Raw genomic sequence first — 21,935 nt, forward strand, 5'->3', positions numbered from 1 at the left:
GCTGATAATCCCCATAACAGTCACAGCCGCCTCAACAGCCCCGCCCACTTTTCGCTTTGTGCCAGAGATCCGTCTGATCTCACTTCCTGTCCGTGATCTTTCACGCACTCAACTGGGAGCGTTACAGTCTCTGCAGGCTGTGAAAGCATCTGACAAGACTCTTTGTTAGTGCTGTCATCTTTCACCACACACACACACACACACACACACACACGCACACACGCAATCTTTTTTTGTGACTGGAAAAGACAAGACAGAATGACTAAATCACTAGTTACTAGGGAAGGAAATGTTTGCACTGATGTCGTACACTTTTTGAAGAGCTGGCCTTTTTTTTTCCTCCACAGAAGCCAAATCAGCTGAGTTCTGTTTCACAAAGTCCGCTCTCGTGTTTTTAATTCAGTTGTCTGCGAACCACCTCAAAGCAGGGATTATTACTACAGAGCAGCAGCAGCAGAGATTATTGCAAAAGAGTAATGTTTTATTATGTCATCCAGACACAAAAGGAGCTATGTGAGCTGATCCAGAACAGGAATCCCATCATTGGTTCACTGAAAAGATTTTGCAGATGGGTTTTACCAGCCTGTTTGCGTGCGACACCCACTCCACCCAGCAGGGGGGCAGAATCAACAGGTGCCCATTCAACCCTGAAAACAGTGTAGTTAGTCATGTGTGCCTGTTGTTGTGGTTCAGAAAGAGCACAAACACCTCACAGAAGTCCCTGCTGGTCCTACAAAGTCCACATCGTCACTGAACATGAGCGTGGATCAGAGAGACTTAGTGTAGCAGACTCTTCAATATGCTCTGCATCCCTCAGCTTTTCAGACCCAGACGCTCGTTCTCTCTCTCTCTTTCTCGCTCGCATTAGAATCTCAGCAGCGTTGCAGTGCCGCAAGCACAGCTCAGACAAACAACAAGAAGCAGGAGGACTGACTCCTCTCACTCTTACAAAATAGAAGTACATTATTGTACCTTGAGGGGTACAATGGCTTGTTGGGGTGATGCACTCTAAAAGGCCGCTTGCATCAAACACTGCAGTTGGGCACGACATACTACTACAATTGTTTGTATTGTCCAACGTTGTGATCAAAATAGTACCACCAGACCACTTTTTGGCATGCTTCTACATGGCACTGGCATGTACAACAACTCAAAGATGTTTAGAAATACAAATCAACTTTCTTCTTTTTCTGTTTTTTTAATGTCACAAGCAAGACGGAGCCTCAAGTGACTGCTTTTAGATGAAGGGGGGCAGCATGGCAGCACCTGCTGCTCGTTGAGAAGAGCAATACGTACGATCATGCTCAAAAGTGTCCAATAAGACAAGAAAAAGTGGCTAAATTTATGTCTCTAGAGGGGTCTGAATATTCCCTAGATATAGCAAGAAAGTCGCAAAGTTGACAACACTGATCCTTCCTGCTGCATCTTCTTATTCTCTGGCAGACCAGGTACGTATGATGTGTGTTCAGAAGCAGAGTTACGATGCCATCGCCGATTTACATTCGCAGAGAGACCCATTCTAATGTATTTATGAGCGAGGGCCAACAGATGGCACCAAATCTATTTGTGTAAATTAATGAAAAGGAAACTCCGGGATCTGTGCTAACTCTCATCCCACAAAACAGAGGATCTGGTGGTCAAACAACTCTGAATTCAACCTAAAATTTATTTGAATATGGTTCAAAATTCCAACAAAAAATGCTCACTACTCATGCCTTGGCATGTTTGCATGTGTCCTCACTTCATGCATACAACCCTGAACCTTTTCAGCATCATTGCTACTGTGCAGCGTTATCATAATAATCGTCATAACTGGCAAAAGGAGCGATTGCATCAGTTATACATGGTACACTCATGCATGAGCAAGCGTACTGTGCATTATGGATTATTTCAAGTTGTTCTAGTTGTTTTTTGTTAAGGCAATGAATGCAATATTAATCAGTAATAACTAGTTTGAGGAAGGAGTGCAAGAACTACACAGCGTGGCTACATGCATGAGCAAGATCAATCACGCTTGGGCATAACACAAAGTGCTCACACTCATCAGAGACTCTGGATTGGAAGAGTCAAGCAAGACCAAGCATGTATTGCCAAGTGTGCATGTTTTTTTTGGGGGGGCTTTTTTGAGTTGGTAAAACTTTTCACAAGCGTATCACTGATTAGAAAGCATAAAAGGGAAATTATAATGATATCAACACAAGTAAAAATTGCAAAACTTGGCACTGCAAAGGTAGGGTTTGCTCCACATTTTATTTTTATGGGTTATAGTAATTATTTGTATAACTTCTTTCGTCACTTACAATCAATGCTAAAATGGGATGATGAATTTGAAAATTCCTGCAAAAATCACGTCCTGGAACAGATTAGGTTTGATTTCCGAGGTTTGAGATAAAGCTGTGGTCAGATTTGAGGCTCCAATGCACTGAAAACATACCACAACACAAACAACACACACACAGACTCACTGGCAGACGCCTGTCAACAATCCGTGCACCAAGGACACAAACACACACGGGCACAAACATTATCACGCGTGCACACACACACAACATGTAATCAATCCAGAGAGCAGTGAGAGTGACGAGCATGACTCGTGAGCTGCGTTGTAGGAGGACGCGGGCTGAGAGCGATTCAAAGCTCACACGCATGTTCATTCAGTGAAACGCTCGCACACGTGCAACGCCACCTCTGCATCCTCACACAACCAAAACACATCCGTCCGCACACTGTCGCTGCAACATCTGTCAAATCTACCAAAGCCATCCTTCCAGCCATGATGTGCATGCATGCGACTCCCCCCCTCCGGCTACCACGGCAACTGACGGTTGGGGGTGGGGAGGGGTTAAAAGCCAGGCAGGTACCTGTAAATGAACCAGATGCTCCGATTCACGGGGCCCAGCATCGGCCAGGAGGAGGAGAGGGAGAGGGAGTGGGAGAGATCCTCCTCGCCGCATGCCCCCATCGCCATTTCCTCCCCTCCCTCTCCTTCTCGTCTTCCTGCGAGAAGGCAGTGAGCGTGAGCCACGAGAGGCAAGGAGGAGGAGGAGGAGCAGGAGGAGGAGAGGAAAAGGATACAGAAGAGGAGGAAGGGAGCGGGAGGAGAGGGCCGCACTCCCCCAGCCCCTTCATGCTTAAAACAGGGAGGCGAGCAAGCGAGAAGCTGCGTTGGCTGCGACAGGGAGGGGAGGGGGCGGGAGGAGAGGAGAGGAGCACAGGGAGGGAGGCGGCTTAAGGAAGGAGGGAGATCATTTGGCGAGAGGTGACTGGGTTTGTGCACACGAGGGGGCGGGGCCTGCATGCAAATACACATGTATTCAATCAACAGCTTCATGTGCTCACGTCGCTGTCATGCATCCCATTCATTAAAAGCACATAATAAGATTCACTCCAGCTGACTGGCAGCTGTCACTCATCAAGTGACTGTGATGATGTAACACTACACACAAACACAGGCTGGAGTGATCCCACGTGCACTTTTAAATGACCCTGACACCCCCCCCCCAACATGCACATTAGCTATAAACAAACCATTAATGAGAGGGTGAGGGGACAGGAAGAAGAGCGAGGACAGAGGAAGGGGGTGTGGGGGTGGTGGTGGGGGTCACTCACATCATCTCTCAGTCCGAGCCGCCAACCACAAAAATCCAAGTTGTCGTCCATCCCTTTACTCCTTCACCCCCCCCCCCCCCCCCCGCCTATATCGTTCTCATCTCTCACACTCGCCAACCATCGCAGCTCTAGTCTTTTCTCCTCTCGCATCATCGCCTCGCCGTTTCTCTCGCCACACAACCGCGCGTGCGTGTGCGTGTGTGTGCGTGGCATGTGTGAGGAGAGACAGAGCGCATGAATGAAGGAGACGGGGGGAAGGGTTGGGGATGTCCACAAAGGTTGACAAAGTGAAACATAATTGTTTATCACCAGGTGTATGCGTGTGTGTATGCGTGTGTATGCGTGTGTGTATGCGTGTGTGTGAATGTGCGACAGGAGAGAGCGATAGAGAGCATGAATGAAGGAGTGGAGGGTGGGGATGGGGAGGTGAGAGATGACAAAGTGAAACATAATTGTTTATCTCCAGGTATGCTGTGTGTGTGTGTGGGTGCGTGTGTGCTTGCGGTTGGACAGCTTCCAGCCAAGCGTCAAGGACTCTGCGGTATGACAATTAAACTATGAAGTCATATCAAACCACCATCTGTGTGTCTCTTTGTCTCTCTCGAAGCATGATGGTGGAGATCTTTCAAGGCTAATTTGGACACAAATCCAGAGAGTGGAATTGGGACACGGCTCCGATAGTGGGCTTTGTGTTTCCATCCAAGGTTCACAGCTCGATCAAGTCACTGGAGTGATGCATTCAAAGCACTGCTTCTTTTGTACGCTTGACCCAGCTCTTAATCAATGAACGACTCAATCAATGAATCAATCAATAAGAGGTTGGACTACAGTCCTTAGCAGTCCCTGAATCTTAATTCTTCATTTTAGGCTTCCATCTTTGTGGGAGCACTTTGTGGAAGGCCCTTTTCGCTCTTCATGAGAGACCTCTGACCTCACAAACAGATAAAGACTCCCAAAAGTCTTCCTAGAGGAGCAGACCTCCATATTGATGGGCCTGCAGCCATGCAGCCCATCCTATCATTGCTCATACTTAATTATTATATTCAGGACCATGCAGAGAACCCCCATGTTATATCACTGGATAGGTCTTGATGGGGAGGGGGGAGTGTAACCATGGCAACATATATGTCAAACAAAGCTGAAAACTGGTAACTTGATTAGGACCCCTCCTTCAGGCCATACCATGGGAAGTACCACCACAGGTCTCAATAGGTGGTGAGATTGGATGGAAAACATGGCCGCCTTCAAACGTCGTTGCAGGGACTCGAGTGCCCATAATCCATAATCATTGAGCATTTGTCCGAGGATAACATGTCATACAAAGCACTTTGACCACAACCCATAGGGGGCACCACTAATTTCATTTACAGTCACATGACTATATTCTTTAGTTCATCTTCTCTGTACAGTATCGTGTATAGTGTCTGAAAGGGCACAAGTAGTTCATCTGGAATCCAATAATTATGCCTTTGGAGTGCCAAAGTGTGGATTGTACCTTGAGGGACAGATGGAGTCTGACTGTACTTTATTTGCGACAGGGTCAATATGCAAGTGCCACCTTTCTAAAGTTGTCAAAGCAGCAGAGCATCAATCTGTCCTCCAACGTCCTTATCTGACCTGTTGTTGGCCCGAAAAGGATCTCATGCAGGCTCGCTGGGGAGATGAACAGACTGCGCCTGAGATCATGCGTATAATCGCTACCCCTCATCAGAAATGTTGGCCAAGATATCATTGGAGGCGCAGATCTTTGCCTACGAGCGATGAATGCGCACACACGCACCGTTCGCTGCTTGTCTGAAGATTCACATGCACGACGACCTTAACGTTGCTCGAGGTTACGAGAAGTCGCACAATATTGATGTTGTTTCTTTTTGTTTTTTTTTAAGGGATGATGCTGCATTCCATCAAAGTGGGAAGGCACTCATTTCACTTTCCACTACGACACTGCAACAAGTCAAATACACTTCATGGTAACAATGTCACACAACAATGGCAGCGCCTCACAAAAACACACTTAGAGACGATACACACCAGGTGGAAATTGTTGGTACCTTTTCGCCAAAGAAAGAAAAACCCACAAGAATGACTGAAAAAAATGAAAACCGACAAAAGAGAAATGAAAATGAAGGAATGGAATGGAATCAGACATTGCTTTTGAATTGAAGCTCAAGAGAACGCAACAGAACGAAACAAACAAATGAAAGTGCCACAGACAGCAATTACGGCCCCCTTCATCCAGGGGTGCCCAAACCTTTTCTTCCGAGGGCCACATAGTGAAAAATGAAAGAACGAAACTTTGATATTTTGTAAAGCAACACAAGTAGCGATGCTAAGAGGTTACATATATTTCAAGAAAAACAGCTTTGTCATATACTGTAGGTGAAGAAGCCTGTTATTACTTCACACTTTGCTCTTTTTTTTTGCATTTTTTTTTAATTTTCCAAATATTACACCTTAAATAATCTTCATAAATGTTCTTCTCGTACTATTATGACTTTATTCCCATAATATTAGAACTTTTTCCTCAAGCTATTTTTTCAAAAATTATTTTTTGGAAAATTTTTGTTTTTGTTTCTCATAATATTACAAAATCATTTTTCCTCATAATATTGTAAAATTGCAACTTTTTTCTCTTAATATTTTTACTTTAATCTCGTAAAACTACAGCTGGCTTTTCCATTTCCATTTCCAACATTTCAATTTTCTTTTTGTAAATTTTGTTCTCATAGTACATTAAACTTTTTCCCCCCAATGTCATTTTCCAAAAATTACTTTTTTGTTTTGTTTCATAATATTACAACTACAACTTTATGCTTCTAAAATGACATATTTCCTTGTAATATTATGACGTTATTCTAGTAACATTACACATTTTTGTCATTATATTACAACTTTTTTCTCTTAATATTTTGACTTCATTCTTGTATAGTAACTGCTGATTTTTCAATTTTTCCTTGTTTTTTTTTTGTTTTAGTTTTTTTGTTAATTTATATTTTTAAAATGTGTTGCAGGCCAATAGAAAAACAGCCACAGGCCGCAAATGGCCCCTGGGCCGCATTTTGCAGACCTGCCTTAGCCTAATACAGTGGTACCTTGGCTCTTGGATGCCCCAGTTTTCGATGAAAATGATGAGTCTCCGTTTTCGTACACTGTCTCGGTTATTGGTTGGTCAAACGTATCATTATGCGGACTCTAGTGCTCAAACAAAGAGTCCCACGTGTTGGTGACTCAGTCTTGTCGTGTTATTAATACACTGTATGAGTCCAGGTGTCGTTATTTCAAAACGTGCCTGTTAGCCTCCCACCCGCAAGACATTCTCCCCCAGTTCTGCTCGTCTATGACATTATCACATTAATAACAAAAACCTGTGCTTTGTTGGACAGTGTTTTTCTGTAACTCTTAACGAGACGCCTGCACCCGTGCACAGGTGTTTTGCTCCACCCCTCATGAGCAAACTGCTGCAGTTCTCTCAGGTTTGATGGGTGCCTTCTCCAGACTTCACGTTTCTTTCCACAGTGTTCCACTGTGTGGAGTTTGCATGATCTCCCGGTGCGTGCCAGCATACCCCCACGACTCCAGTCAGGACATGCAGCATACAAAATGAGTGCATTTTTATAGTTATTAGTGTTATTAGTATCAACATTTCACACTTTGGACATCCCTGATATAAACCATGGGGATCTGTATTTAGCACAAGTTATTTGATAAAATGATAAAGATAGCTAAAAGATAAGGTTTGTTGTCTGGACTGAGGATTGCTCATAGTGAAATGATGTAGAAATATACATATATACAGTATACAGTATGTCTAAATATACTTGTTATTGAAGCTGTCAGCCATCTTTTTATTTTTGGTTTACATCTGACCGGAATGCTTTGAGTCTGTCCCTCATAAGATATTTCCAATTTCATCATTTGTCTCTTTGTGTCTTCCATGTGATTCAATAGCCTTCAGCATCGTCCGGCCCCTCGCTTCTTCTCAGCGAAACGCAGCCATGTGCACGAGCCCGCTCGCACCCAACAGCCGGCGGCCATTACGGTTCCACTTCATGGTGGTTCAAGCCGATCAGCAGTGACATCTGCATGATGGCCAGGGGTGGAGCAGCCATCTGGCACGCCGGGCACATGTCCAACGGGCCCTTGGACCCCTGGGCCGGTATTTCTGTGGACGGCGCGCTTTGTAAACAACAGTGGAGTAAATGAGCATCACTGGGGACATTTTCATGCTGTTCGAGGCGACAGTCACCCTTGGCATCCTTATGTCACACAATCGGGATGGACAACATCGCTTTCCTGTGCTGTGCTGCCCTCTACTGCCTCAAAGTGTGATACATATGTAAGGCTGGGAAGTGAGGCATCAAGTGCAAAGCAGGAATCTTAACGCTGACTTCTGCGATTCTTCACTTCAAAAGCAAAGAATTGCTGCATAAGAATAGTCTGCAGAGTCAGGATGAAGCGTGTACGCGTGTGGTGCATGTGAATTATCACCTAAGTGCAAACACACAAACACCTTCTTCCCTCACCTGCCCTTCACTTTGTGACCTCCAGATGGAGACACCACGGGGGAGGGTGGGTGGCAGTGGGAAAATTAAAAAGAACTTAGGGGGTTGTTGGATAAATTAAAAAACAATGCAGGGAAGCTGAGATGGTCATGGATGGCAGGAGGAGAGACAGGTGAGGTATTTGACCCGTGTGACGGCGGCCAGAAAAACAATTTAAAAGCTGCATCTTTAATTATCCATGATGAGCGTGTGCACACTGATGACGGGAAGCTTTTTAATCAATAAAATAAGACTTGTGTGCATTTGCCAGACACAAACACACTTAGCGGGAGAGGGAGGGAGAATCACCGTGACCAGATAGAGAATGAAATACGAGGGACAAGGCTGGGAGGGGGTGCGGGTGGGAGTTGTTTTCCTAGTGCTCAGCCTCGCTCACATTTACATTATAACAGGGGTGTCCGAAATGTTTCCAATGAGGGCCACATGGTGAAAAATGACAGGATGCAACTTTGCCAATTTGATATTTTTTAAAGCAACGCATGGAGATAGATGTGCTAGGAAGGTCGCTCTTTTTTTCCCCAAATATTTCAACAAGGTTCTCAAAATATCTTAATAAATTTTTTTCTCGTAATATGATTTTATTGCCATATAAATTTTTTCCTCCACATCTAATTTTCTTTTTTCTTTCTTTATTTATTTTTCCAACTATTTGAACTTTCTTCTAGGAAATGTTCTTCTTGTAATTATGACTTTATTCCCATAATATTATAACTTTTTCTTCAACCTCACTTTCCAAAAAAATAAAACTTTATTTTGTTTTGTTTCGCATATTATGCATTTAAAAAAAAAGGAACATATTTTTTTCTTTAATATTTCACCTCAATCCTTATAATATTAAGGGTTTATTCTCATAAAATTGCAACTTTTTTCTCATTAAAATAGTAGTTTTTCTGTCTTAATATTTTGACTTTATCCTCGTGTAGTTACAGCTGTTTGTTTTTCCCATTTCTACTGATATTTTAAATCCAACTATGATCACTTTCTTCTTGTAAATTTTCTTCTCTTAATGATGACTTTATTGCCATAATATTTTGACTTTACAAAATTAACATTAATTTTTCCAACTTTATTCATCGTTTTGTTTGTCTCTCACAATATGGCAACTTTTAAAAGTCTTTTTTGTTAATATTTCAACTTTATGCTACTAAAATGACGTTATTTTTCCCTCATATCACCACTATTATTCTCGTAAAATTCCACCATTTTCTCATTTAATTACAACTTTTTTCTCTTAATATTGTGAATTTATTGTTGTATACTTACTGATGATTTTTATATTTTTGCTGTTTTTTTAATTTTCTTGTTGAAATATATTTTTAGAATGTGTAGCGGGCTGCAAATGGCCCCCGCGCCTCACTTTGGACACCCCTGCATTACAATGAGTGAAGCGTTGTGTAGTAACAACTCTGACCAGTAGATGGCAGCGTAAGTCTGCACAGTCAGAAGCACTTCATATGCTGGACGACACAGTGACTGTCACCAAACAGGACGACAGTACAGAAATAAACAGCACAACACGGAACATAACCAACATAACGAGTGTGCGTGTTTGTGTGTTTTGTGGAGGCGTGGCTTGCAATCTCGCAGGAGGAAAAGGGCGGGCAATAATGCTTGCAGCACATTCGAAAGTTAGCACCCTCCCACAGGCAGTACCTAACCAACGCAGACAGCACCTTTAAGGTCAAGTGAACAGCTGGCCCAGTCGGCCCCCGCAAATTCCGGTCAGCCTCCGACAGCTTCTACCCCCCCCTCCAGGGGGACGTCATTGTGTCCCGCGACACACAGTCACAACACATCAAATCACAGGCGGCGTGACAAAGTGACTCCCAGCATGTGTTGCGTGTCCAAACACTCCACCAGGAGGAGGAAGAGTCAGTGCAAACAAGATTAGCGTAGCACTCCATTGCAACCTCACAAAAGGACAAATGTGACATTTAAAAACGAAACAGTTGGTGGCGCTATGCCAGGACAAATAAGAGGGACTCTGGCTTCAGACCTTCAAATGCTGCTACTGCCAGGTCTTCACTATATAGATTAAAGTTACTTCACACTTACCTGGGAGCGTCAAAGCTATCGTAGGACCCCACAGTGTAATGGCGGAACAAACGCTTGGCCCGCTCGCCACGGCTCTCTAGAACAACCCCAGTGACAAACACGTTGCGTGTTGGATCATTTATGTGTCACATGTCAGTGGATGATAAGTAGGCACTGAAAAGATAACCTGATCGGGTCTCCTGACTTCGAAGCATCACTTCCTCCACGCAGTCGGAGGGGAACCAGCCGGTACGTCCGCGGACCGTCCCCTCCCAGTAGCCACCTTCGCCAACGCTTAACACTAGGGAGTTGGTTGGGGGTGGGGGTGGGGTATTGGTAGAAGGAAGCAGGAGAAGAGCATCACATCAAGAACTCCTTCAGCAACAACAAAAACATACAAACACACATACAAGCTACAACAGGGGTGTCCAAAGTCCAGCCCGGAGGCCATTTCAGCCTGCAGCTCATCTTTTATTGTGAAAAATAAAATGACTTCATTATTAATGAGATACGTCATTTGATGTTACATTAGAGGGACCACCAGCATATAGCAAAAACACGCAAGTTAAAAATGCGATTTATAAGACACGGCTCACTCCTCCCCCTCCAAACGCTCCTGCAAGCTTGACAATGACGCCCTCCTCCGATTTTGGATCAACATTGGCAATAAAAGTGACTGTTGGAATTATTAGATTAGAGTCAGCTCCAGAACCCTCCCCTTTTTCTCTTCAATTGCCATTGTTCACTAGCGACAGAAGCTCACAACGCACAATCCAGGCTTATGCCCTAAGTATGCCTCACACACTTATTAAACACCTTTTAAGGTATCAAAAAAGGAATATCTACTCAACACTACTAAATAAAAAAAATAATTGATGGAACAGATGAGTCAAAGACGCGGACTGTAGTTTCTGTTGTGGGCCGGCCTCCAGCTTACTGTGAATCAGCTTGCAGGAGAAGCCGCGTCTACATAATCCATACTGCTTGCCTGTAATTCCACAAATTACTTCAGTGGTTCTCAACTATTTTCTGTCGTGCACCCACTGGGGGACAGATATGTTTTCACTGAAACCAGCGAAATGCAACAAAATGGAGAACAGTGAAGCCTACAAGCATATTCAAGAGTCAAATTGCAAACTCTTACATGTTGGCAGGTCTGCAGTAATACTGAAAGTCCTCCCTGCCTCTCACGCCCCCCACCTCCGATAATTTACCCGCCCCACTATTTGAGAAGCACTACATTAACTTGTGTTTACCTCACTGCAATTTTTGAGGGCGGATTTGTTATATATACACGTTTCATTTTTGCATCCCACAGCAACTACGGTGCGTTCAAGGACCGCCGAACAAAGTGCAAAATCTCAACGCTTGACAAAAAAACATTATCAGTGAAGTGTAAAGACAAACATATCAAAATGTGTTTTTTTTCACGTATTTATGAATAATTACTGAGTTGGGGTGAATAAGATGTGTTTTCTGCGGAAAAAGTGCTTTACAGAGAAAAAAAAAAAAATCAATATAATTTTTATGTCAGGGGCTGTGAATGCTGACTCATAAATGAGCGGGAGTTACTGTACACTAACTTTGTCGCTTATAACACAAAGCTAAGACGCAGACGTTATGTTCAGATAGTTTAGCATATATTGACCTAAGCTGGAAGGCTTTTAGCATCTTTAATGCAATTCACGCACTTGCGTACTTAGTGCACTTGCGGCCTCAGGAATGAAGAACAAAGTACTAAGTACAAAAGTGCGGCCCACGTATCCAAGTGGTCGCCGCTATCCTTCTATTTTCTGCACGCGGACCTGGCTGGGAAAAGTTTGGACACCCCTGCTCTACAGCAAAGACAAGGATGACGTCAGTAAAACAGACAATATGGACGACAGACACACATGCAAACCTACATACTCACCAAGACATACATACCTGGCGACACCTTAGACTCACTCACAAACACACACATATTCATACCTGCAGACATTGAACACACACAGAGACCTTACACTCGTGTTAGGACATGAGCACGGTACAAAGTGAAGACACATCAGGACGTGGACACTTTGCTACCATGACTGACCGGTATCTTCTTTCTCACGGTTGTGTTTTTGGCCTCCAGTTCAACTCAACATTTTGGTGGACAAAATTTGAATTTCAGAGGTGGGGAGGACACAACTGGCTTGAGCCTGGGGGGGTTGTGCGCTTGAAGTGCTTGAACAGTGCCATGATATCAGCCCTACATCTCACAGCAATGTGAGAAAGTTACAAAAATGTATAAAACTCCTTTAGCTGACTCTGTTATCTGCCGAGTAGGTCTTCCAGTTTTCTATTGTTGCTTTTCAGTTGTCAGCCAATTCTGTGTTTCACGTTTTACACTTATATTTGAAATGTATGGTCAATACACCACATTTACATAAAATGATACCTGATTTCCCAGTAAAAAAAAAAAAACAAGCAGAAATTTGGACTATAATCAAACCCGAGGCATATAAATGATGGCTTATGACAGACGGGTCTATACGAAAACGAAATGAAATAATTTCAAATGAAAGGAGGCCAATCACATGTTAGCAAGAAACGGCAGAGCGAAGCGACGACCTTGTGGGCAACCTAAAGCAGGGGCTCTCAACTTTTGGTTGCAGGGGGCCAAAACTGCCGTTTGAAAAAGTGCAGGGGACATCTCCCCCCAGTGCTCCCTGCTCCCCCCCAAATAGGTCTGTGGTAACGGGGACGGAGCAGCTAAGCTGTGCACAACTTACTTCATCAGTTTGCTAAATGTTGCCATAAAAGTTCTAATTAAATCCCAACGATGAAATAGTCCCCCGAGCTCGGCAGCGTCCGTGTCGTGAAGTACAATTTGTCGTGTGGTATCAATGTCTTTGAAAGGTTAAAGATGTTGCTTTTTTTTATGCGACGCTGAGCCCAAGTGCCTCTTGTTTGATTCACGGCGATGAGCAGACCCTCGGGCTCGTGTTTGACCTCCAAACGCACTCACCTTTCACCCGGTCGCCCTTGTTGAAGCTGATTTCCCGCTCTCCCTGGGCCGAGTGCGATCTGGTGGCCACAAAGACGCGTCCGGGCACTGCGCTGTACAGGCGTCGCCGCTGGCCTGCTGTTTGAGTGGCAGCACCGGCAGGAGCGGGCCTGAGTGGACCATTGCAAGCACATAGAACTCAAAACCTCCTGATGACCCACTTACTGCAAGCATGTGCAAAATTGTTGCTGTTGAAACTGTAAAGGCGGCAGGTTACACATGCCAGTGAAAGCTCAGTAGGACAGCTTCTTTTTGCATTCGAATGACTGTTGTGTTAGTTCAACCAGCATGCCAGAAAGCAATTTATTGGACTTTAGAGGTTCCATTCATCCATTTTCTTCTGCTTATCCGGGTCCGGGTCACAGAGGTAGCACTCTCAGCATGGAAGTCCAGACTTCCCATTCCCCGGCCACCTCTTCCTGTTCCACCAGTAGGACACAAAGGCGTTCCCAGGCCAGCTGTGAGACATGATCCCTCCAGCGTGTCCTAGGTCTGCCCCGGGGCCTCCATGCTCGTAACACCTCACCACGGAGGTGCCCAGGACGCATCAGGACTAGATGCCCGAGCCACCTCAAATGTCTCCTCTCCATGTGAAGGAGCAGTAGCTATTCTCTGAGCTCCTCCAGGATGACCGAGCTCCTCACCCCTGGGTGAGTCCAGCCACCCTACGGAGGAAACTCATTTCAGCTGCTTGTATTCACGATCTCGTTCTTTCGGTCATGACCCAAAGCTCGCAACCATAGGTCCACCAGTGGACTTTATAGATTCCACAATAAATTAAATGACAAAATGATTGTCTTCTCACCCTTGTTTCCGACTCTGCCGGCTGCGGTCCTCCTTGTCACCAATCCTGCCTCGGGACGGGGACCGTGTCCTGGCCCCTCTGGGACTGCTGGAGCTGCGTATGGTTCCTGTATGTTTGAATCCCTGTGAGGCGCAGAAATCACATTTTAGTCCTTCCGTTGTGTTCTGCTCCATGAAACATTCTCGTCCTTGATTCCCAGGAGACTGGCACGTTGAAGACCTGCTGGTCAGTACCTGCACAGAGACGATGTTGGTGCTCAGAGAGTTGGGCATGGCCATCCAGTCTGGTAGGTTCATGCTGCTGTCACTATTGGCTCGCAGGAAAGGGTGTGGGTGGGGCACCATCAGGGTGCGTGTGCTCTCCCGCCTCTGGGGGGCGTACTTTGGGGACTCCACGAAGGGAACTGACAAAAAAAAATAATAACGCACACACTTGACATTCTATGCTATGTGGCAATACTTTATTATATACAGCAAGGACGAACACAGTGGGCGTACGAGATTTGGAAAGTGAGATCACGCTTTAAGACAGAATTTTTAGTTGGTGTAAAGGTGAAAAAAACATGAGCGAGGCGGAAGGCTTTCATGCTGCATTTGATGCTCAAACTTGAATAAAAGGCTATCCTGTAAGGAAGACGTACAACAACATTGCAGCTGAAAGAGAACCTTACTCTCTTATTGCATATAATTGATGAGGACATCATTACATCATCCCCTCCACAAGTAGATTGCAGTCCTGTGGGAAACACTGTTCATCGTCTTTGCACTCCTCGCAATATCGTAGTTCGATTATCGCTCCCTCGCTATATCACAGTTTTTCAGAAATTAATTAATGATGGATGTTTCGTGGTAGACTATGGTCTATTATTAGTCAAAACATATTGAAATACAAGTCATATGTAGTATTATGGTCGCCAGGAAGCAGTACTGTCACATGGATGAGACGTACATCCTTATTACATTACCCAGCCATTGTTATGGTTGTGGTTTCATTTACTTGCACACGCATACAAGTTACAGTGGAATACATCATATATTACATCTCAATTCCACATGTCCAAAAGGAGTAGGAAGAAGCAAAGTTTATTTAATCCATTTTACATCAATTGTAATATATTTGTTCACTTGGATACAGAGTGAAAACATTTTCTCCTCCCGTTCCGTGTGGAAGTGTTAAGTTTGTGGTTTCTTATTTTGTCCACTCTGTTTGAAACCCTTTCTTAATTTTAGAATAAATTTGAGGCTGACTGGTTAGCTCACTAGCGGCCGTCTAGAGTCCCTGTAGCATAATAGTTGTGCAATCGGATGTAAACAATGAATAATAGGAGAGTAATGGTGGCTATATGAGTGTTATTTCATGTCTACATATTCATTTATCGTGGTCGGGTTTGGAACCAGTTAACCACTATAAACGAGGGACGACAGTGGAACCTCAGTTGGCATCCACCCTGGTAAGCATGTTTTTCAGTTAATGTAAAAAATTTACGCCAAAATTTTGCCCACACGGACACCATCTTCCTGTTTTGTCATGAGTTATTTCTTGAATTTAATTCAATACAACAGTGTTTTTCACCTTCTTTATCAAAATGCTGGCACTTGGAAACTTATTTAGCTCCATTTGGGGTTATTAAGGTAATAAATAACTTGTGGCAAAACAGGAAGGTGGTGTCTGTGTGGTGTCTCGCTGCCAGATCGTGTCTTTGGGAGCACTCACATCAACAATCAAGCCTTCAAGTAGAAGTAACCTTAAATGTTCATTTATCCCTTTCATTCATCATTTATATGCATTTATAAGTATTTAGATGCATTTGGAAATGTTTACTGCATGTAAAACTAAAATTGTTATAACTATAAAAACACTAAATTAATTTTGCGTCAGTTTCGGAATTAAGGACTCTAACCAAGATTCCACTGTATGTCTTTCAATGTTTATGACAACTTACCTACATCTGTGTCCCGGTGGTTTTTGATGATCTCCCCCAGCTCAAAATGACCCGACATGACGGCCACCTGAGGAAATGACAATTTCGCACCTAAAATACAAACTGCAGCACAAGCTAGTTGGCAGTGTTGGGCTTGGATGCTATTCAGTATGTTAAAAAAAAAACAATAAAGCATCTTTTCCCATCCAAATCATGATAAAGTGAAATGAATCGTTGCGTTACCTGAAAAGGTGTTTGGCCGCTGTTGTTCTTTGTCTCTTTGCTTGCTCCTCTGTAGAGCAGAATTCGTGCACAGCTTTCCTATTAAAAAAGACATTTACTAAGATGAAATGATACATGTGCACATCATGTCAGATATTGTGAACGCTTTATTTGGCGGCCCTCCACAAATAGTTTTGGTGCTACTTGTTTACCCTCCCTCATAAACACATTATAATGGGACTGTCTGTGCAAGTAGCTTGTCATTCCAACTCTGTACAGTAGATGGCATGGTGACTCAACACAAACACAAACTCATATGCACCTGATCTGCCAGAGAATAAAAAGACACAGCAGGAGGGATCAGTGTTGCCAATTTAGCGACTTTGTCGGTATATTTAGGGAGTAATCAGACCCTCTAGATACCCCTTTTTCAAAAAAGCCACTAGCAACAAATTCAGCGACCTCGTCTGGCATTATTGGGGACTTTTGTAGACTGACATGAACACATGTAATGCTCTTCTCAACGAGCAACGTGTGCTGTTGTGGGCCTCTCCTCGCCAACAAGCGACAGACAAAGGTTCATTGTAGTTCTAAACACGGCTTTACTATTCGTGTTTTTTTCTCACTTTTTGGCTCTCCCACGTTATTATGAAGTCTTCTACACTCCCCCCCGCCCCACACACAACCCAGCACCACAAATAGATTGCAGTCCTGTGGGAAGCACTGTCGTATTCTGTCATACACAAGCAAGACGTCGGAGCCCACCTTGTTATATAAAGCACAGATGTGCAAGGCAGTGTTTCCAGAAGCATTCTGGGAGGACGAGTCCGCCCCATAAAAGAGAAGGTGCTCCAGATGCTGCGAGTTGCCGTTCTGACAGGCCTGAGGAGGAGCCGACAGGACAGAAAAGCACGTATGCTGGAGGTTTATACAAATAAAACACACAATTATGTTTAATATACAGTCGTCCTGATGTTCGACTAATGCAGGGGTGTCCAAAGTGTGGTCTGGAGGCCATTTACAGCAAGTAGTTTTTAAAAAATTACAATTCAAATGGTAAAAAGGCGTAATTAAGGAGAACGAGTTTACATATTAACAACCCTATTCATACACTTTGTCATCTATATATCATTATGGATATCCATTTCATTATGTGGCCCTCGGTGGAAAAAGTTTGGACACCCCTGGTGTTAATCCCGCAACTCACTCACACAAACTGATTCAGGCAATATTAAAATTTGAAACTGCAAATGTACATGAGGGACGCAGGGTTTAGAGTTCATTTACTACTAGGGACATTCACAAGACGAGACAAGATTTTAACATTACTTTTAAGAAAAGTACAATGAAAAAAATGTCAAAAATACATGCTGTGTGTATGCTAGCGGCACCGCCGCCACTCGCCTAGGCAGAGAGACTGCATTACTGACAAAAACTCACACTGTTCATGCCTTTGTTCTATGGAACAAACGCGCCAAGGTGCTGAAACCAATGCAGAGAGTGAACCCTCTTCCTGCATGTTCGGAGGCGAGAGACGAGGAAAACAGCCATGCATGCACATGGCAACATATTGAGGCCCGCCAAAATTGAGTTCATTTTCATTTACTGTGCGATTAATTAATTTCTTTATTATCATCCTATGACTAGTGCCCACGAGACGTTTTTTTTTCTCAACGAGAACTCGTCACCTTTTAATCTCGCGAAATCTTGTGACACCCCTATTTGTTACGGTATCTTTAATTTCTACTAAACAGAGGCGATGCTCCATAATTCCCGTGTCCCAGTGTTTGGACAGTGCCAATAGCAGCTTCATTCACTCACTCATTCACTCATTTATTCATTCATTCATGAGACTGTGTGAAATGGAGAGATGAGGATGACAACATGGACATTTTGAGGAAGATACCTGCATTTCCGCCCGGGTGTTGACGTCACTGCACGATGCGGAGGGATGGTGGCGTTGGTGTGTGTCATGGATGGTGTGTGACGGACACACAATGTGGAACATGAAGACAAAGTACACATAAACACAACACACTCGTTTCGCTTGGCTTTCCGCATTTTTAGTGACATCACATCAGAATTCTATTCTTTGTAATTTTAGCACAGGAATCATTCACTCAAGTCATCGGTCACTCTCAAGAGTCCACAACCTCGTATTGTATGCGCTCTCGCTCGATAGGTGGCGTAACATGATGACGCAGCCACACAGACTCGCAAACTTCACACTGCATATGCGTCTTTCAATGGTGTAAATCGGCCAAGCAAAACCAGATTTATCAAAAATATTTCGGTGCAGGAAGGCACCTGCTTTGAAAGCGAAAGTAACAGGCAATGAAACATAAAAGCTCAGGTTGATGTTCTAGATGATAGTATATGCAGTACTAATAATTACCTGATGTGTTTCGTCCCAGCCGTTCTCGTCCCTGATGCCTAACTTGGCGTGGTGGTAAAGCAGTGTTTCACAGCAGGAGGTGTCGCCCCCTGTCAGCACAGTGTGGTACAGCGGCGTCAGCCCCCGCCGGTCCTTGTAGTCTGGAGAGGCGCCCAGAGACAGCAGGACCTGCGGGACCAAGCACAGCACCACCGATGATTCATGCATTCATCCCTCACGAAGCTCAACTTTGTCGTTGGCTCATTTTGCTTGTAAATGGCTCACAAATGTCCCTGGACGTCCTATTATTATTACAATAATTAGGTAATTATTATAATTGTGTAGTTGTGTAGCTCAGAGTGAGGCGTGCTGGCTCAATTTTAAAAACACCCACTCCAAGTTATCAAATAAAACATTGCAGTTATGTAAATTTCTCTTTGCTAGGACAGAATAACGTACTTAGTTCAGTTTTTGCGTGGGTGATGACACGGGGGAGTATATTCCATAAATATATTCCAAGGAAAAACAACTTTTTGTTACTGATGACAAGGCTAATAGGTTGTAATTTTGTGTTCACAAAAACAGTTTTGTAATATATATGTTTATAATTCTTTTGTGATGTGTTTAGGCCTCTCATCCACACAAACGTGTCTTGACAAAACTGAGCTTTTGGAAAACTCTGTGTCTAGACGGTTTCATTTCGTAGACCACATGTATCAAACTCTGACCCGACGGGCCAGATCTGGCTTGCCACATCATTTTATGTGGCCCGTGAAAGCCTACAAATAATGTATGCCAATAATGCACTTCACCTTCCATCCATCCATCTTCTATGCTGCTTATCCTCACAAGGGTCAAAGGTGTATGCTGGAGTCTATCCCAGCTGACTTTGGGCGAGACGCAGTGTACACCCTGGACTGGTCACCAGTCAATCGTACGGCCTACAGTATACCCATGGACAATTTAGAGTCTCCAATTAACCTAACATGCATGTTTTTGGATTTGGGCGGAGTACACGGAGAAAACCCACGCACGCACGGGGAGAACATAGACAGTCCGCACAGAGATGCCCAATCTCAGATCTTCCAGATCTCCTGTGTGGCCAACATGCTATCACACGTCACCTTTTTCCTTTTAAATGAATTTGTTCTTTCATTTTGACAGAAAAAATAATGCACTGCATGCGGTTCATGCAACGAGGTATTCCAAGCATTTTTTATCAAATCAAAATTTGAATATCAGCTAGTCACCTTGACTTTTCATTTCAAAGCAAGTTACCCATCAATTTGATACTAAAAATGTAATCACCAAACGCACGGGCAATTGTGTAATATCATGAGGCTATTATACATGTCAGTGATCTATATAGGCATTTACATTTATAGGCAGTTACCAGCAGCTCTCGAAGGGCAGCCATAACTGCGATGTGGCCATCAATGAAAACGAGTTTGACACCCTTGTCATAGGAGGTAGACTCGTTTGTGTGTTTGCCTTATAACGCAAATGGGCGATTAAAAAAAACATTCACGTTTCCTGGGCTCCATGTAAGAGTAAGCTTATTTCAAAGATAATGTACACATCATTGGACATCTAATATATCACTATACTGATAAACAGATGCATTACAATGTGCCACCAAGTCCTGTGGTTGCATTTTCAGGCTTCTGATTGGCCGGTAAATGTGTATTTATGTGGACAGATGTTTTTCAAAACTACACTCGTGTGGATGGAGAAATGTGTCCAAGTTTGTGTGGGCATGGTTTAGTCCCATCTCGTAGTACCGTACCAGCAGGGCAATATGGCGGTGGCCTCGGACAGCCTTGTGGAGTGGCGTGAGTCCATCTTTGGCACGGAAGTCGATGTGGGCCCCCCCCTCCACCAGGACCCGGATGGCTTCGCCTCCACCGGGCTCACACTGCACGGCCAGGGACAGAGGAGTCTCTGGGATGGGGGCGGGGACACAAACACACAAAATGAGCTGGTAGCAGTCACGGAGGCGGTCCTGACTCTCCCTGGTGCTTGACAGTGGCAGTGCATGTCACACTCCTGTTGGCAGGACACGATACGTGTTTTGACACTCGCTCCCACAGCGGGTGCAGCGACAGGCCGCAGCACTCAGACTGTAAACAAACCGTCTGCTGCACCGTGTCAACACCAGCAGGAGGCGCCGAGAGCAAAGAGTGGTCATGATGATGGACAGTCATAAATGATCCCATGAGGGGTCTTCACACACATTGGTACCTTGTCATACAACAGCAAGAATAACTTTTTTTTTATAGATGCATCTTGTCAGGCCCATAAAGGAGCATCTTCAACTGAATTCGCTCCAATAAAATGTCCTATTTGTGAAACTATCTGCTGCACGTTGGGGAGATGTGACGACCTGATTTCTGCACAAACCATCTGATGTCGATTCCTCAAACTTTCCACATGTAGACTGCAGGCAACATTAACAAAACTTAAAGCAACCAAGGCCAAAACCCGGCTTGGGGACCATTTGCGGTCCGTAGCTCGTTTCTTATTGTCCAAAATTTATTGTTAAAAGTGCAAACATCAAAGTGCCTCTTTCAGTAGCAAAAATTGGTCAAGTAAAACCAAATTTATGATCTATAATATTTTGGCAGTGACTTTCCAAGCAGAAGTAAACAGGCAATGAAACATGACAACACCTTCCTATTGATGGGGGAAAAAAGCATCAGAGGATCACTGCATGAACAGCCGTTTGGTTGCAGAGGGAGGGAGGGGACAGGTTAGCCAACTATGCCGTCCAGTGGCCAACTGACGCAAAGACACATATCACAGCTTTAAAAGGCCAACACAGGCCTGACTTTTCCCTCTGGATGATCAAGGATGTTTTATTAGCTTTCCTGAGGTGGACAAAAAAGTTTTTTTTTTTTTTGTTTTGTTTTTTTTTAAACGGGACACATTATTTGTGGCATACATAGTTGGCAAACTGTAACTGCCTGAGGCCTCACCTGTCTTTGAAGGTATATAAAACCATTTCACGACATTTATCCTGCTTAAATTTGTACATGACTGTTGAGTTATGCATTTTATATTTGCATTCTAAATTGGAGCTAAACGCAAAAATACGTAAAACCCTAAAAACTACCCTAGACTCCGCTTGGTTAGGATGTGAAGAAGAGAGACCAGTACTTTATTTTTATCAACAACAAATGAAGATGAGTTTGGGTGCAGCCTGCGTACCACCGGTGTCAGCATCCTGGTAGTTGGGATCGAGGCCCTTGTCTATGAACTTGCTCATCTTGTCCACAGCGCTGGTTTGGATGTAGTCCATGAATTTCTTCAGGCTGGCCTGCACGTGTGGACACAAGAAAGTGACTATTCAAGTTTAGAGTACAATGTAAGCACATTAT

The 21,935-nt window shown here is 43.9% G+C and overlaps 1 protein-coding gene across 6 annotated transcripts in view; it reads right to left on the reverse strand.

Annotated features, from left to right (window-relative positions):
• The window catches only part of shank1 (SH3 and multiple ankyrin repeat domains 1), a 60,171-nt gene that overhangs the window by 12,770 nt on the left and 25,466 nt on the right, over positions 1 to 21,935 (reverse strand). For 5 of the 6 annotated variants that reach the window (XM_054760762.1, XM_054760761.1, XM_054760760.1 and 2 more), the window contains exons 5-15: positions 21,766 to 21,874; positions 20,345 to 20,499; positions 18,580 to 18,747; positions 16,950 to 17,066; positions 16,206 to 16,283; positions 15,984 to 16,050; positions 14,275 to 14,444; positions 14,042 to 14,163; positions 13,198 to 13,346; positions 10,393 to 10,506; positions 10,227 to 10,302 (exon numbers count right to left, since the gene is read on the reverse strand). In XM_054760762.1, coding sequence (XP_054616737.1) covers positions 10,227 to 10,302; positions 10,393 to 10,506; positions 13,198 to 13,346; positions 14,042 to 14,163; positions 14,275 to 14,444; positions 15,984 to 16,050; positions 16,206 to 16,283; positions 16,950 to 17,066; positions 18,580 to 18,747; positions 20,345 to 20,499; positions 21,766 to 21,874 — 1,325 coding nt within the window. Of the gene's footprint in view, positions 1 to 10,226; positions 10,303 to 10,392; positions 10,507 to 13,197; positions 13,347 to 14,041; positions 14,164 to 14,274; positions 14,445 to 15,983; positions 16,051 to 16,205; positions 16,284 to 16,949; positions 17,067 to 18,090; positions 18,119 to 18,579; positions 18,748 to 20,344; positions 20,500 to 21,765; positions 21,875 to 21,935 lie in introns of those variants that run through there. The other variant, XM_054760764.1, reaches the window with a different exon arrangement.

This window comes from Dunckerocampus dactyliophorus, chromosome 18, assembly GCF_027744805.1.
Source record: "Dunckerocampus dactyliophorus isolate RoL2022-P2 chromosome 18, RoL_Ddac_1.1, whole genome shotgun sequence".
NCBI classification, from domain to species: domain Eukaryota; kingdom Metazoa; phylum Chordata; class Actinopteri; order Syngnathiformes; family Syngnathidae; genus Dunckerocampus; species Dunckerocampus dactyliophorus.